Genomic DNA, 17,506 nt, shown 5'->3' with positions numbered 1-17,506 from the left:
TCTTGCCTCTAATATCACACAATTTATAAAAATATAAATAACAAAGTGTGAACTGGGTTCCATCTCGAGAGGTGTTCCTCGCCCCCCCTCTGAGAACAGAGTGGGTATGTCAGGTGTCCCCATGCCTCTCCGTCCCTGCTGACGGGAAGCCAGGCCATCCGGGGAGAAGTCGTCGTGGCTGTGAGCTCGCAAACCGTGGACGTCAGGGTGTTCCAGGGTGTTTATGGCACAAACACAACAGCCGGGGCGAGCTCGCTGGAGGAGTGACATAGGAGTGACCAGGGATGTGATGCACGGCACGGGTGATGGGGAGAAGGGGAGGGAGGGGCGGGACCGGAGCCCTAGAGCCGGGTCTGGGCCTCAGGGATGTAGATCTCGATGCTGTCGGCCCGCTCGCTGGCCGAGCTCTGGCGGAAGGACGCTGCCCTCTTGGCCGCCGCCAGACGCCTCCGGGCCTCCTGGCGCTGTCTGTCCGGCAGGTCCAGAGACTTCTCTCTGGTGATGGGAAGTTTCCCTTTGGGGGGCTTCTTTGGTATTGGAGGGGGGACCTTTCTTTCCTCCTGAAAAGCATCACAAGTCAAAATTGGGGCAGTCAGAGGAGCCCGGCCGTCCCCCCCGCTCACAGCCCCGCACCCACCCGATGCCGCGTGACCCTGCCCGGGGTGGGCCTGCCGCGCCTGCCCCCAGATCCCCCGGGCGGGAAGTGTTTACACACGAGGACATCCATCCTGTACGTGCGCGTGGGATGCCGCCCTAGTCTTAGAGTTATCTTGACCCTGTTGCTGGGTGAACACTTGGCAAGTGCTCACAGGCTCACGTTCTTGAGTTTCCCAGGGGTCTCGGAAGATGCCGCTGACAGCCCTGTCCTACGCGACAGTCTTTTCAACAGACTCCGAGGTCCAAGGCCATGGAAACCTTCTCACAGGGTGTCCCAGGGAACTGATGTCCAGATTCTCTACTATGGGCCTTAAGCCCTTTGACATGAACTACACATGATGTTTCGCTTACTTGGTAAAAGGATGCAAATAACTATTTCTGACCCTTAGCTCGTGTTCTCAAACAAGTCACCCCAAGATACGTGTATGCCTCTTCCAGAAAGAGAAATGGCACAATTCTGCAGCAAAGCAACACACAATGCTTGCAGGGGTCCTGGTGGAAGGTCTGTGTCCCACACTGTGTTCTCTATTTGCTGTGGCCCCTCCCTAACAAGGCTGGACCTTCCCAGTGGATGGAGGGCGGGAACTCCGCAACCAGTATCCTTGTCAGGAAAGGGGATGTTACATACGGGGTCCGGATGCTGCCTTTTCTGAGAAGACAGTTGTTGAGGGGGGCACCCACTCCTCTGTCTCTTTCCCTTCAGCCTCCAAAAGAATCCGAAGGGCACTAGATGGGCCCGGGCTTGGACATTAGCACAGGTTCAGGTGAACACATGGCAGAATCCTGATGTTGTGTGCTATTGTTTTTGGCAGGAAGCTCGTTTTGGTGTCTGAAACTTTGTTCCCATGACTTATTTTAAAATGACTTGGACCAGAAGCAACGTCCCTCCTGGCTTTTTGGCAGGGGTACAATCAGGGGTAATTAATTTGTGAAGACTTCCAGCTATTTCAAAATTTAACTCCTGCCTTAAGTGCTTGACTGTGATTATCTCTCTCTCTCCTCTCCTTTCGCAGCCTCTGAAATATGGGACTGTAAGAAGTCAACCATTCTTGTGAGTCTCCGTTTTCAAGAGGCTCACAGGTGTCCTGCAGTGGAGGGGGGGGGCAGGTGGCCGAGCAGATCTATGAGGCAGAGGCTCAGGACTTGTGTCCTGATCGCGTTCAAGGGCTGCTCGCCTTCTGGACGGGGTGCTGTACCCTCAGCAGGAACCGCGTTCATTTTGAGGACTACTCTCTGTGTACAGTTGAGGTGGAAGGGATTGTATTAGCTGTCAATTACCGAAGAGTGAACAATAGGGAGGATTTTTGCATATCATTAGACTAGTTTAATAAGTTGTAGTTTTAGTGATTTCTTTGAAGAACTTTTTCATTTGGAATCATTACTTATGATTTCCTTCCCTTCAAAACCAAACCATAGATTTCCTGGACTTGCTTATGTACAACCTGGTGGTGTGCGGGCCCCTTGGCCCCGTTATCTGCGGTGGGGACTTTTTCAGCCGCCCACAATGTAGCGATGGCCTCCAGCCTGGAGCCCCACAACGACGGTGGGCAGCACATTTCTGGGAAGATGGATGATGATGATGATGTTTTCATTCTAACTATCTAGATACACACCCTGGACTACATATTAAACACCACTGTCCCAAGTATGTTGGATTAATTTTCTTTATCATTTTAATTGATAACGTCTGTCCAGAAAAATCAGTATGATTACGTAACACTTCTCTAAAATGTGTTAGGAAGTCGATGTCTTTATAGCTAATTCACACCTATCTATTAGCCCCAGTAAAGATGATCTCTAAAGAGAAGAGGTGAAACCATAGGTTCAAACTTAATGGACATTTTCAGCCTATTTCAGGGCCAGGACGTTTACATCCTCAAATTGTTCAGGAAAGTTTAAAGTATTCCTTGTTTTCAACTGCAGCTGCGCAACCGGAAAGTTTATCTCCACAGGAGGCATTGTAACTGAACTGAAACTTCCCCGGTGGGAAACAATCCAAATCTCAATCCAAACAATCCAATCTCAATACAATCCAAACAGAGGTTTGATGGCCATAACGCAGAGGACAGACCCTACCGGAAACCAGACCGCGGCGGACAACGTGATTTTTGTTGGTGTCTTCCGGGAATTGTCAGCAAGAAAGGGACTCACTACACTCGCTGACTTTAGCTCCACCCTGATCACGCGCACATGGGTTTATCCCTGAAAATCGGATCCCGTACTGTTAATCAAAGACTGAGACACACATAATAACGTGTCATTTGGAGCAGGTGGCCTGCACGCCGGGAGGTGGCAGCGGCAGGTGGGGGGTTACCTTCCTCTCCGGGGACGCCGCCTCCTTCCAGTCGCTGAGCTTCAGCTGGTGCAGCTCGTCGAACTTCATGCTGACGTCCTGGACGGACAGCTGCAGCATGTCCCAGTACCCGGCCAGGTCCTGCGAGGTGGGCCTGGGCATGGCGCTGGGGTCCTGCCGAGACACATGCGCAGTTAGAGCTGCTGAAAACTCGGGGTGGGGGGCGGGGGCGGGGCTGCTCTTCCCAAGGAAACGGGTTAGGGAGAAGCCCCATGAATTCAGAATCGGGTGCAGATATTCCCGAGGGCCCACCACGATTCAGGAACCGTTCCCTTAAGTATTTGCTGACAGTTAAAAAGTCTGAAAAGGCTACATTCTGTATGGTTCCAACTCTAGGACCTGCTGGAAAAGGCAAAACTGTGGAGACAGTAAAAGACCAGTGGCCATGGGGGTTGAGGGGAGGAGGGGTGAAGAGGTGGAGCACGGAGGATTTTTAGGGCAGCGAACCTACTCTGTGGGATGCTGTAATGGTGGACGGGTGTCCTGATAACTTTGTCCAAACCCGTAGAATGTGCAACACCAAGAGTGAGCTCTGATGGGAACCACGGACCCTGGGCGGTGACGTGTCACTGGAGGTCCATCAGTTGTAATAAAGGACCACCTGGTGGGGATGCTGATGGTGGGGAAGCTGTGGCGTGTGCGGGCAGGGGGTGTATGGGATTTGTCTCTGTATTTTTCTGTATTTTCACTCAATTCTGTTGTGAACCGAAAACTGCTCTAAAAAATAAAGTCTATTAACCTGATTAAGAAAATGGGCAGAGGATCTGTCTTCCGAGGAAGACACACAGATGGCCAACAGGTGCATGAAAAGATGCCCAACATCACTAATCATCAGGGAAATGCAAACTGAAACCATAATGAGATGTCACCTCGCACCTGTCAGAATGGCTACCAACGAAAAGATAAAGAGATAACAGGGTTAGTGAGGGCGTGGAGAAAAGGAAGCCGTCGTGCACCGCCGGTGGGAATGTAAATTTGTGCAGCCGTGATGGAAAACAGTATGGAGTTTCCTCAAAAAATTAAAAATAGAACTACCGTACAATCCAGCAGTTCCACGTCTGGGTATTACGTGAAGAAAACAAGAACACTAACTCAAAAAGATACATGCACCCCAACGTTCATAGCAGCATTATTTATCAATACACTAGCCAAGACGTGGAAACAACCTAAATGTCCATCAACAGATGAATGGATAAAGAAGATATATATATACAACGGAATACTACTCAGCTATAAAAAAGAATGAAATCTTGCCATTTGAAACAACATGTAAGTCAGATAGAAAAAGAAAGATACTGTATGATTTAACTGATATGTGGAATCTAAAAATCAAAACGAGTGAACAAAAATCAAAATGAGTGAAATAGAGTCATAGGTACAGAGAGGAAACGGCTGGTGGTAGAGGGAAGGGGGTGGGGGGAAGAGAGAAATAGGTGAGGGAGATTAAGGGCTACAAGCTTCCAGTTGCAAAATAAATGAAATGTACAGTGTGGGGGATATAGTCAATAATTATGTAATACCTTTGTGTGGTGACATATGGTAACTAGACTTACTGTGATGATCAGCTTGAAACGTCAAATCACTATGTTGTGTAACAGGAACGAACAGTGTTGTAGGTCAGTTGTATTTCAAAAACAAACAAAGAAACAAACTCTTAGAAAAAGAGGTGAGACTTGGGGTTACTGGAGATGGGGTGGGGAGTGGTGGAAGGGGGTCAAAAGGTACAAACTTCCAGTTACAGGATAAACAGGTGCTCGGGATGCGATACCCAACATGATAAATACCACCAACTCGGCTGCGTGTTATACAGGTAAGCTGTTAAGACAGTAAATCCTAAAAGTTCTCATTGTGAGGGAAAATATATTTTTCCTATTTCTTTACCTTTGTACCCATAGGAGATGATGGATGTTCACTAAGCTTATAGTGATAATTATTTCATGATGTATGTAAGTCACATCATTATGCGGTACCCCTTACATTTATTCAGCGCTGTATGTTCATTATATCACAACACAACTGGAGGAAATGAGAAGAAGAAAAATAAAGTCTACTGAAGAATACACGTGTAGACATTCCTTCACCGTTTCATTTTGAAAACGCTTTCTTGGAACCTGGGGATGGTGGCACATGTCAAGGCTCCAGCCGCTTGACAGTTTGTGCAGGCCCCATGGTTCTGGTCGCCTGTGGGATTACTGGGAAGCTGGTGCCCGGGAAGGGTCTGCAGTGGTGCTGGTGGTCATGGGCGCTGGGGAGATGGGCCTGGAGCCACGGCCGTTTCTGTTTGTTCTCTGAGCAGTCTCAGCCCTGCTTCTGAAGGTCAGGGATGCCCTACAAATGTACCATGTATATTTCGTTGCTCCCACGCGGAGGGAGGGCAGGCACGTCCATCTCCTGAAAGGACAGAACTGTCTTGGGGACAGGTCCCTGCCCTTGGAAGGTGCCGGTGATGCCACGGAGCGGCACACGGGCAGCCAAGGGCGCACGTGGCCCCAAGGTGGGTTTGCTTCTGCACGCGGCACCTGAGGTATGTGTAGTTTCAATGAGTTGTCTCTACTTAAAGCTGGGTGACTTCACAGGAATAGAGGGCCAGTGGCCTGGCCACGTCCCCGGCGTCCAGCGCTGGCTGGTGACCGCAGCCTCGAGTTCCCTGGGCCGTGTGACCTGCCTGCAAGCCCCTGAGTTTGCCACCCTCGGGTTAAGGGTGTGGATTTTTCTGGGTGTGGTTCCCTTGATTCAGTGTGGGGCTGTCTCAGGTTAAACAGACAGAGAAATTTCTGATAGGTAAACATTTATCTGAATTTGCTTAAAATGTGCCATTTCCGGCTTGTTCATAAGTCCTTTCCATGAAGCACATCAGGAACTTCTATTTGGTTGGGTTTAAACTTCCTTTAACCTTTGTCTTAGTCCATCTGGGCTGAGAGAACAAGAAAACCACAGACTGGGGGCTTATGAACAGCACAGTCTACTTCTCCCAGTGCTGGAGGCTGGACATCCAAGGTCAAGGTGCTGGCAGATCCTGTGTCGGGTGAGGACCCCCTTCCTGGTTCACAGACGGCGTCTTCTCTCTTGTGTCCTCACGTGGAGGAAAGGCTGGGGGCTCTCTGGGGTCTCTGTTATGAGGGCACTGATCCCAGCGTGGGGACTCCACCCTCATGACCTCCTCATGTGAATGTTGGGGGACACAGACATTCAGTCCTGGTTCCACATGCACATCCACAAGGTCACTCTTTGAGTCCCGTCCGTTCTGCTGACGCAGCCAGATGGCAGCTGTGCTGACCTGAGGGCAGAGGGTAAGAACCACGGTCCAAGCTACTTGCACAAAACGCCCTCATTTTCTCCTTCTCCGTCTGGAGTGAAAGTTGCAACCCCGGGGCCATTGTCTGCGGTTTGAAGCCCGTTCTCCATTGAGCCACCAAGAGGCGACCTGGGCGTGTGGATCGCGGAGCCCAGTGGGCAGGTGCAGGGTCAGGTGCAGGGTCAGGGCCAAGTGCAGGTTCAGGTGCAACGGCAGGGGCAGGGGCAGGGGGAGGTGCAGGGTCAGGGTCAGGGGAAGGTTCAGGTTCAGGTTCAGGTTCAGGTGCAAGTCAGGTTCAGGGTCAGAGTCAGGGGCAGGTTCACGGGCAGGGGCAGGGTCAGGTGAAGGGGCAGGGGCAGGTTCAGGTGCAAGGTCAGGTGCAGGCTCAGGGGCAGGGGCAGGTGCAGGGTCAGGGGAAGGTTCAGGTGCAGGGGCAGGTGCAAGTCAGGTTCAGGGTCAGAGTCAGGGGCAGGTTCACGGGCAGAGTCAGTGTCAGGTGCAGGCTCAGGGGCAGGGGCAGGTGCAGGCTCAGGCTCAGGGGTAGGGTCAGGGTCAGGGGCAGGAGGGTTCATCCAGTCGCCTGGGTTGTCATGTACTTGCCTGTCTGAGCTCAGCCACTGCTTGTGAAGAAAAGCAGAGTGAAGGTCTTGCCTCCGGGCCGTGTTCTGCAGGTGACGGGGATGCACAGGGGCTCCCTGGACAGTCGGGGCTGGGGGGGACTCCTCCCGCCAAAGGCGGGTCCTCAGCTGCTCTTCTGGAAGATGACACAAGTACAATGTCCTCTCCCGCAGGTGCAGGCGTGATGGGGCCTGAACATGTCCGAGGGATGGAATGGGTTCCCAGGTGGGACTTCGGGCCCTGGTCCTGCCCCACGGCTGTGCTGAGCCTCATGTCGCCTGAGAGTGGACTCTGTGGTCACCTGCCCTCCCCACTGGACCGGTGAAATCTTTGTCCTCTGGGCTCCCAGGGAGCAGAGGCCGTGGCGTCCGTGGAACTGGGCACGGCCAGGGTCTGGCTCTGCACGGGAGGTGGCTGCATCTGTGTCCACTGGACATTCAGATGTCCGATCTGTTTGTAAGTCTCATTTTTTCATGTCAGTGGTGAGCCAGGCCAGTCCCCTACCCCAGCAACGTGTACAGAGCCATCCATCCTTGCTAACTGCAGGCCGTGGGGTCCAGGTGGGATGTGGGCTCTGAGGCTCCATGTTCCGGAACATTCTCTGGGAGCTGTGTGTCCTGAGAAAGGCTGAGAAGAGACCGTGGGTCGTGTTCAAGTACACTGTTAGACCGGCCGGTCTGAGCGTGACTCCGTTTCTCCCTGCTCTGGGGTGCTGAGCCGCTGCTGGCCCGAGAGGTACCGGTATCGACCCGCCAGCTTCAAGGGCGGGTCCTGCCCGGTGTCGTCCTTCCTAAACAGCTGGTGGGCTCTTGATGTATCACCTGGGGCCACTTTTTGACTGAAAACTAGTCACCGGCCTAAAGCTGCAAAGTGTGGGCAGTGTGGCTTTGCTGAGCAAGGCCCCTGCTTGTACTGTCAGCATTTCAGCATTTCTGCTGACAGGCCTGCTTAGGGCCCCAACCTGACCTCCTCCAACAAACGCTCCAGACTCTTTTGGTCTAATCCTAGACGGAGGTCAAAAGGAAAGGAAGCAGTCACGCCAGACTTTTTAAGGTTAACACAAAACGCAATCTGACATGTATAAGAGGAATCAAAACTATTAGGGTGGATAATTTTTAAGTCTAGTATCAGCTGCTTCTGGCAGAGAAGACATGAAGATTTTATAAGCCTGAATAATGTTCCTCTGCTGAGTGTAGGGTCCTGAAGATGGGGACGACCCTCCCCACCAGACTCGGTGGAACACGGACCACACTCTCCAATGGCCTAAATCAATTCCTTAAAGATGATCATTAAATACACACGACGGAGGAGGCTAGAACATGCCCAGTAAACATGATAACTGAATGTTTCCACAGCTGTATGTTTCTTTCAGGGACTCTAAACCTGCCTGTTTCCCCTTTTAAATGTTGATTATAACTTCACGTCATAGGCAACCAGGCGGTAACTCTTTCAATTTCATGATGAACTTGAATGGGATTAATTTGAAAATATTAGAGAAAACATACTTTTTAATGATCCTGATTAAAAGGGATAAACTGGCAACTCTGACGGGCTATGCTGCCTTTGATGTGGAAGAACATTCTGTAAATCCACATACCTCCTTGTAAATTTAAAAACAGAACAAAACAAAATCAAATCACCTTGAACCATTGCTATGGGAGACCTTGCAGAGACCTACTTGTGTTTTAATGAAAATGTTTGGTCTGAAAGAAGTCAGTGTATGGATTATAAATAAAAGAACCTGTAAAGTAATGTGATGACTGTTTAGTTATTTCTCCAAATAATATCAAGTGAATATTTTCTTTAGTCAGATAAGGAAACGTGTGTGTGTAACAATATGTATTTATATTTATTTATACACAGTATAGTATACATATAAGTACACATATAGGTAAGAGTGTCCCCTTGATTTTCAGGAAGATCAGAACCAAGTTTAATGCCAACCGTATTACCTAATTTAGTTCACGGTATTTCTGTTCACTCCTGACTGTAACATATAAAGTGCAAATTATTTCTAAAATCTCTTCCTAATCTCTTGCACTGTGGTTGTTTACGTGTTTCTTTCAAGCCACCTCCTAGCACTGTCCTCACTGTGACATCCACCGTGACAGTGATTTACGCTTCCCCTCCTTCCTCGGGTCCCCTGGGGGACAGCCAGGTGGCGGAGGACAACCCTCACGGCTGGGGAAACACCTGTCTCCTTCCCACCCCTGCCCCTCCCCTGCCCATACCCCCACAGCCTCTCTGCTTTGGCTGCACTTTTTTTTTTTTGCGGTACGCGGGCCTCTCACTGTCGTGGCCTCCCCCGTTGCGGAGCACAGGCTCCGGACGCGCAGGCTCAGCGGCCATGGCTCACGGGCCCAGCCGCTCCGCGGCATGTGGGATCCTCCCGGACCGGGGCACGAACCCGTGTCCCCTGCATCGGCAGGCAGACTCTCCACCACTGCGCCACCAGGGAAGCCCTGGCTGCACTTTTAAATCACCCCCAAAGCTGGGAGTGTCCCGCTACTCATTCACCAGGCTGCACATGTGCAGGAGTCTTTTAACAGGCGGGAAGGCGGTGAGCACAGAAAGGACGGACGTTCAGCTTGGTTACAAGGGGCCGAGGTTACCTGAGGATCCGCTTACCATGTTCTGTTGGCAAAGCCAGTAAAACTGCTGGAATTTCTGCGACATCAGAAGCTGGGCACTCCCAACAGCACTCCTGATTTTCCCGAGAACTGTTGGAAAAACACAACAGGTGTGAAACTGGGTCAGTCAGAACACAAGCAAAAGCACCACACAGAGGGGATATGACCCAAAGGGCAAAAGCCATTATTCTATCATCTCTGTCACTGGAGGTGAAACTGTTGAGTTTATTATGGCCACGGGCTGAACTGTCTTTCCATCTGCTCCATTCCTGAGCATGAAGGAAATTCAAAGACGACCTGTCATACAGGGTGCAGTAAGTCAGAAAGAGAAAGACAAATACTGTATGCTAACACAAATGTATGGAATCTAAGAAAAAAAAAAAGGTCATGAAGAACCTAGGGGCAAGACGGGAATAAAGACGCAGACCTACTAGAGAATGGACTTGAGGACACGGGGAGGGGGAAGGGTAAGCTGGGACAAAGCGAGAGAGTGACATGGACATATACACACTACCAAATGGAAAACAGATAGCTAGTGGGAAGCAGCTGCATAGCACAGGGAGGTCAGCTCGGTGCTTTGTGACCACCTAGAGGGGTGGGATAGGGAGGGTGGGAGGGAGGGAGACGCAAGAGGGAGGGGATATGGGAACATATGTATATGTATAACTGATTCACTTTGTTATAAAGCAGAAACTAACACACCATTGTAAAGCAATTATACTCCAATAAAGATGTTAAAAAAAAAAAGACGACCAAATGCCAGCTACCAGGATACTTCAGTGTTGGGGGAAATTTAGCTTAGAAAGCTACTGCTAACATCACCAAGCCCTTCGGGGGTCAGCAGGTGACCAGTTCCCCCGACCTGCTCACATCACCATCCGCTGACCCGTGGAAGCGCCACGTTTGGTGGTAGTGAGAATATCCTGCTTCGGGGCACCCTGTGGGCCAGCTCCGCTTTCAGGGGGTAGGAAGTGTCAGTTTAATCCAGAACCAATTTCTAAGTTGTAAGACTTTAATCAAATAGCACTTAAAAAATGTAAATAATAAGAGTTTTGTCAGTGGAAAGGATTTAACCAATTACCCAATAGCTGTGACAACTTTGGGATTTGCACTGGGCAGATAAAAGACTCTGGGCATGAAATTTCTGGGAAAAACCCACACCTGCTACCTCCAGGGGCCTCCATACTTCCCATCTTTCTGCCCCAGTCTTCCTTAGCCTGTGTAAACGTTGTCAGTAATTTGGAAATAATAGCTTTGGTGGATCCCAGCTCCCATGATTCTCAAAAGCACACAGGAATCTGTAGGAAAACATTTCTGGCGACTATACCCAGGTCCACTTATCTCTGATGTTTTGTCTATAAGCAACAATCCCCAGCTAGTTCACTGAGCTTACACAGCATCTTCCTCTGATGGCCAGAAGCATCTTCTCTTTTGGGTCCCCCTCAAGACTCTGTGCAGAACACAGATAACAACCAGCCACACGGACGCCCTGAAACTCAAAGTCGGGCCAGTTTGCTAGTCTGGCCATTCCCTCAGGCTTTCAGGAGAGCAGGACAAGCTTGTCTCCAGTGCCCTGCGGGCAAGCCTTCAGGAAAAAGGGGGTTTTAGCCTGGAGGTTCGTCCGTCATGAAGCAGAGACACAGCCATCACCGCTAACAGGCTATTTAAGTACTTACTCTGGACGGAATGCTTACGTCCTTGAGGTTTTATCTGGAGAAGAGCCCACAAAGGCCAGCCCCATCAGCCCGCGAGTCACCTGGGGGTCTGGTTACAGGCAGATTCTGACTCAGGGGGTCTGGGGTGGCGCCTGAGACCTGGCCTTTCCACAGAGGTGTAGCCTGAGTCCAGAGAAGTAAACTCAATTTCGTTACTTTTCTCCCCAATTTCCCAAACATTAGTAAATTTGACAGGCAGCCTTCAATAAAATGACTTGAGACATTTAACGTGCATTAGAAACTGGCATCAAAGGCTGATTCCTGAGCCTGGCCACACAGCTGCTGAGACCGTGTTCCTTGGCCTCCCTCGAAGGGAACGGAGTCATAGACACCGTTGGGAAGGGCCTCAACACCATGTAACCAAGTGTCACATGTTGGAACTGATGTCCCAGAAATAAACCCATTGCTGTGAGGGGTGCTGAGGACACATCCTAATGTAACAGAAATCAGCCACACAACAGAAGGGATAGCACAGCCTTCATTTTTACAGGGTGAGGATGTGGCCCTACAGACATGTTCGTAACATGATGCTCTCCTGGGGAAGTTAATGGACTGAAACACTTCTTAGTTTGCCTGTGTTTTCTTACTTGTCCAGATTGTTGTTCCCCAAAGTTTTATTATGGCAAATTTCACACGCAGAAAACTTGAAAGAAAGTATCACAAGCAACTCCACCCCATCCCTTAGAATCACCAGTCTCGGAGTGCGTTTATTTTCCTGACCCACTTGGATTAGCTGTGGCCAAAGCCCCATCCGCCATCATCCTGTACGACCACAGTGCCATGACCACTCCTAAGAAATGAATAGTTCCTTAATATCATCCAATTCTAGCTGGCTCCTAAAATATGAAGAAGAGTTTTAAATGTACCTTTTAATACAAGTGAGTTAACTGGATAACACTCTGGCATCCTTTCAGACTTAAAAAAAAATGTTGTCTTGTCAGCATCTTGACACCTGGGCCCTTGTGTCTCCTACCAATCCACTGCGAGAGGGGCTTACTCCCCCAGACCCCCCCATTCCGCCCACCTCCTCTGTCTGCTTTGCCTGCAGCCTGGCAGGAGGGCAGTGGGGTTGGAGCACCTCCTGGAAGGGCTGAAAATACTTCCTACTTGGTTCCCAGTTTGATTCCCCAAACTGAATATGTTTCTGCAGCTCTGGTCCCACTGCTGCTGAGTGGAAGAGTTAGCTTTGTTTTTGAAAAGTTGAATTTTCACTTGTAAACCCCTATAACTTGCATGACTGATGAAAACCTTTCAAGAGACTTGTTTTAACCAAGCTGTCACTGCAGGAATATATAGAAGTGACTCATGTATAAGTGCACTTCTTTTCACTGACTCTATGCTTCCTGAAATGGTATTTATTTATTGTTAATTTCTCTAAGCCTCAGGTTTTTTTTAAATTTAATTTTTTTATATAGCAGGTTCTTATTAGCTATCCATTTTATACATATTAGTGTATATATGTCAATCCCAATTTAAAAAGTCAATCAGTTTTACCCATTTTGAGGTTTTAATCCCCAATTTTCATATTCTTTTTAAAACGTACTTCAACGGAAGTGTTAATATAAAGTACTTCAGTTTATCATCTTTAGCACAGCATGGATAGGTGGGTGATCTGTGGGTGTTGATTTAATGCAGTGGAGGCTTATTTTAAAGGGTATAAATTGATTATTGCTAGAGAGAGATAATGGCTGTGAGACTGTAGCTAATGACCTGATTGCGAATGGCAGGAGAATTTGCTGCTCAGTGAATGGGGATGATTCTATCTGATACCTATAATGTAAATAGCTTCCTATAATTGCAAAGAATTTGAGGCGAAAATTCAATTTATTCTTTTCCACTATCCTTCCCTAAGTTTGTCATAGTTTAGACACTTTCTTTCAAGAGCTACAGATTAGGACGTATGCTCATCAGAATGCAAACTTACAAACAACCTGGGACAACCCTGGTCTTTGATGTACAAAGAAATTTGATTAACTGACTTGCTCCTTTAATTTATTTTTCATGCGTGTTCCACAATTTTCAATTCTATCTAAATTTGCTATGAAGTGCCAGGACATTTACACTATTCTTTTCTTTCAAAATTCGAGGTGGGTTTTTCTAAAATCTGCAGACTGTTTGAAATGATCTTTTTTTTTTTTGGCGGTACATGGGCTTCTCACTGTTGTGGTCTCTCCCGTTGCGGAGCACAGGCTCCGGATGCGCAGGCTCAGCGGCCATGGCTCACGGGCCTAGCCGCTCCGCGGCATGTGGGATCTTCCCGGACCGGGTCACGAACCTGTGTCCCCTGCACCGGCAGGCGGACTCTCAACCACTGCGCCACCAGGGAAGCCCTGAAATGATCATTTGAAGATGTATTACTCCGGGATCTCTTGGGATTCCATCCTGGCTCATTTTGTAGAGCAGGCTGGGGGACACGGCTGCTTCCACAAACCTCCTCGCTCTGGATCTCTGGCTTTATCATTTTCGTTTCGTTTTGTGTTTCTTGAGCACACGTTTCTTCTTACGCTACAGTCTGCCTGCGGCCACTGGGTGGCTGGGCTGTGTGGGGACATCTCCGTCGGGCATTTACCACATCCTTAGCAAGAGCCGGGACACAACCAGGCTTGTGTGTCCTGGCAGGGGTCTGGAAGCAGTGGCTGTTCGTTCCCTGGAGGACTGGTCAGATCCCAGAGGCTGTAGCAGCTGTGATGCTCAGAAGCATCATCATTAGCTCTGGTCTTCAATGTGCTGTCTTTGCTGATGGGGACTCCTGGGCAAACTGCAGACCCAGGGGCAGTTTCTCTGTGGCCCATGTCCTCCTCGTCCCCTGCATTGCCACGTGGCCCACGAATCCTCAGGGTCACTCTACTTGTTGTCTGCTCTTCCCTGGGCCGACGGCACAGCGACCGAGCCACGCCGCCTGCCACTGCCGCCATCCAGGGATAATCGCCCCTCCGCATGGAAGGAATGGGGGACCCATGCTGGACACCGAACCCCGACACCAGCGTTAACATGACTAGTGAAGCCGATGAGGAAGGAAATCACCAAAGCCCCCAGCTCTGTGAGTCTGTGGGTCCATGCATCGGACTTGGTGATGTTCAGGTTATTAGCTTTTGGGCAGATCTGTTTTGGGGGCGAGAGGAAGTCCCAACACCTCTCGAGAGACCCCACTGTTGAGTTCCTTATACCATTCATATTTCTACAGACCTGCTAAGATCTTTGTGGTTCTGGAACCGTTTCTTTTATTTCAGAAAACATACTATTGTTTTGGTTTTACTTTATGCCACTTAGCCGTTTGGTTTAACATAATTAACACAAAAATCCCAAAACACTAGTCTAGTGACGGTTTACAATCCCTTCAGAATATATCTATTTATGTATTAACAATAGGAAGCCTGCTTTAACATGACTTAACTTAAACCAGTATTTAACTGGGCTCACGATGCTTTTATTAACCATAGAGGGCTGAACGAATCTAAATTTGTCCAATCAATTCAGTGAGCTGTGATTATAAAATTACAGCTTGTGAGAAAAGTTATCTCATGGAATGGAAATTTCAATATTCCAAGCTCAGGGTTTTGGTTCAACAGCCATTTAATTTAAGCTTCTCTTTTTGAAAGGGCCGTAATCAATAACCCTGTATCTGTTCTTAAAATGAGGACTAGACTTGAAGGTTATCTGACCTTTAAACATTACTAGGGAAACAGCTAAATGTGACTAATATGGTGCTAGTTTAGTGGGCAAAGCATACAGTTGAGGTTCAAAACAACTGTTTTGTCATCTTTGTCCACAAAAAAATAAAGCCAGGCAAATAAAAGAAGAAATTAAGAACATCATAAAAAGGATCAAGCAGATCTATTCTCTGTTCTTTGCCTCTGAGCCTCATAGAAATGCAGTTGCACGTAGTTATTAAACGGTGGTAGGAAAACCCACGCAGAGTCACGATTATTGAGCTGGTGCCTGTGGAACGGGGTCTTCCCCAGCCTGGCCGAGGGCGACTGCAGGATGCGTGGGGTTTAGATGCTACGCTTTAAGAAGGCGTGAGCAGGGCTGTGACCACCCCCCGGGTGTGAAGGCTGCACCTCTTCCCGCCTTCTTCCTCTCTCTGACTCTCAGCTGCACAGGGCTTCTGCCAGGCACTGCTGGCGGATAATCGATGTACCAAGTGTGAGCCTTCCAGGAGCCTAAGATGTCAAACGACAGCGGGGGCCGGGCGGTAAGAGCTCTGGGAAAACGCAGAGCCGTCCCCGCCTTTGAGCAGCATGTCCCCAAGGCAGTGGAGGATGACAGAGCCCAGGGACTCGAGAGGTAGTGGCTCAGCCTCCCCCTCGGTCAGGTGCAGAGTCCACGTCTAAGGGAGGGTCTTCCTGGAGGGTCTCCCAGCCAGTTCTCTGCCTCTGCTTGTGCCCTTGACCATTCTCTCTCATCACCATCGCCCCCACCCCACCTGCTTGACCAAACCCACCTCCCCTCAAGGTCCAGCCCAGATGTCACTGTCACCAGGAAGCCTTCTCAGACTTTCCCTGCCGGCAGCATCTCTCAGGCTCCTGAGAGAGTCTTTTAAAAGCACTGGGCAGCACTTTTTTTTTTTTTTTTTTTTGCGGTACGCGGGCCTCTCACTTTTGTGGCCTCTCCCGTTGCGGAGCACAGGCTCCGGACGCGCAGGCTCAGCGGCCATGGCTCACGGGCCCAGCCGCTCCGCGGCATGTGAGATCTTCCCGGACCGGGGCACAAACCCGTGTCCCCTGAATCGGCAGGCGGACTCTCAACCACTGCGCCACCAGGGAAGCCCTGGGCAGCACTTTTTAAAGCACTGGATCTGCACTGTTCTTGCTATACTTCATGTTTCTCACTCGCCGTGAGCAGCTCTGCCTTGGTCTCACTTGACCCTTTCTTAGGTCACCGCAGCTTCTGTGCTATACACCCCTTTGCGTATCCACCTGCAGTCTACCGAACGACTCATAGTATGGGTTCAGCAAACATCTGCTGTGTGTTTACAAGACGGAGAGAGTCCAGAAGAAGGTCCCAAAGGTGCCAAAAAGATAGAAAAAAACTTGTATATGGAAATACAGTTGAGGGACGGCAGAAACTCCCTTCCCGCTCTGCCTTGTTGAAGGAAAAACGTGTTCTCCAGATGTCCAGTAATAAGACAACTGAACCTCCTAAGTGATGGACTCTTATTGTTGATGTGGGTCACTGTAGATTGTCAAATCGGATTTCAGACACAGTAGTACACTTACGGCATGACTCCCAGAATTTTATGGAACGCCCCAGTGGCAAGAAAATCCTAACGTATGACAATGCTTCAGCGCTGAAGCCTTTTAATTTCACCTCTTAATTTCCAAGGGCTGAGGCACAACCTAAGTATGTATTTTAAGGCTCAGGGATTCTCTCTGGACCACAAATGGGTGTCAGAGATTCAGAGAATCAGAATGAAGTAAACGGCCAGGGATAGAGGCTCAACATTTTCTAAAAGAGCAGAAGAAGACAGTGTTAGAATACAGAGAAGGACAAGTTCCCAGGAATGGAACATCTGGATTGAAGAACGTCGGGCAGCGTGGTGGGAAAGCACAGCTTTTGACAAAAGGCAGCTCTGACTCCGAGCCTGGATTCCTTGCTCTCCTCTGTGGAACGTGGGGCAAGATCTTAATCTCTCTGAACCTCAGTTTCTTTACTTCCATAAAGGTGACAGTATTTTCTAGGTATCACGATACGCTCAGCCCTTGAAGATGCAAGTGATGCACTTGGCGTAGCCCTTGGCACTGTGTCCAGTACATGATGGCTTAGAGATTTCTTTTAAAAAACGTCTCTTAAAAAAAAACTATAATCCTTGATAAAATAATAACTGAATTAAAGGTACACACTAAATATGGAAAATCATGACATGGCAGGTTTTGCTCTGTGTTGTCTTACAAACACAGCAAGGACTAAGGACTAACCTCCATCTCTTCCACGCACAGAGGGAGACCAGAACCTTTTGGTCTAGGATGTGTCCTCAACGGTGTAAATCCACATGATTCTAGAATAAAATGCTGCAGACATACTGTGGGGTAAGCCCTGACAAGGGTTACCTCTTGCTGAACTGTCCCCCCATCTCCTCCCCTTCAAAGGCATTTCACGGAGGAGCCACAGGGTGTAGGAAACACATCCCGACTCATCAACCTCAGGCTCACGTCTTACAAGCCCCGAGGACCGCTCACCAAGCCCGGGCTGAACGCGGGGGCGTGTACAGAGCGGGAGCTGACAGTCTCCTTCAAAT

The 17,506-nt window shown here is 49.2% G+C and overlaps 1 protein-coding gene across 1 annotated transcript in view; it reads right to left on the bottom strand.

The window, feature by feature from the left end:
• Positions 1–341: 341 nt before the first annotated feature.
• Positions 342–17,506, bottom strand: part of DLGAP2 (DLG associated protein 2) — a gene marked incomplete at its 3' end in the record, with an annotated part of 748,047 nt that continues 730,882 nt past the window's right edge. The window contains exons 14-16 of the mRNA XM_082608399.1: positions 9,552–9,643; positions 2,972–3,124; positions 342–560 (exon numbers count right to left, since the gene is read on the bottom strand). Coding sequence (XP_082464525.1) covers positions 342–560; positions 2,972–3,124; positions 9,552–9,643 — 464 coding nt within the window. The remainder of the gene's footprint in view (positions 561–2,971; positions 3,125–9,551; positions 9,644–17,506) is intronic.

The sequence above is a fragment of the Mesoplodon mirus genome, assembly GCF_964341445.2.
Source record: "Mesoplodon mirus genome assembly, chromosome: 20".
NCBI lineage: Eukaryota > Metazoa > Chordata > Mammalia > Artiodactyla > Ziphiidae > Mesoplodon > Mesoplodon mirus.
This window is presented reverse-complemented; position numbering and strand designations above follow the sequence as displayed.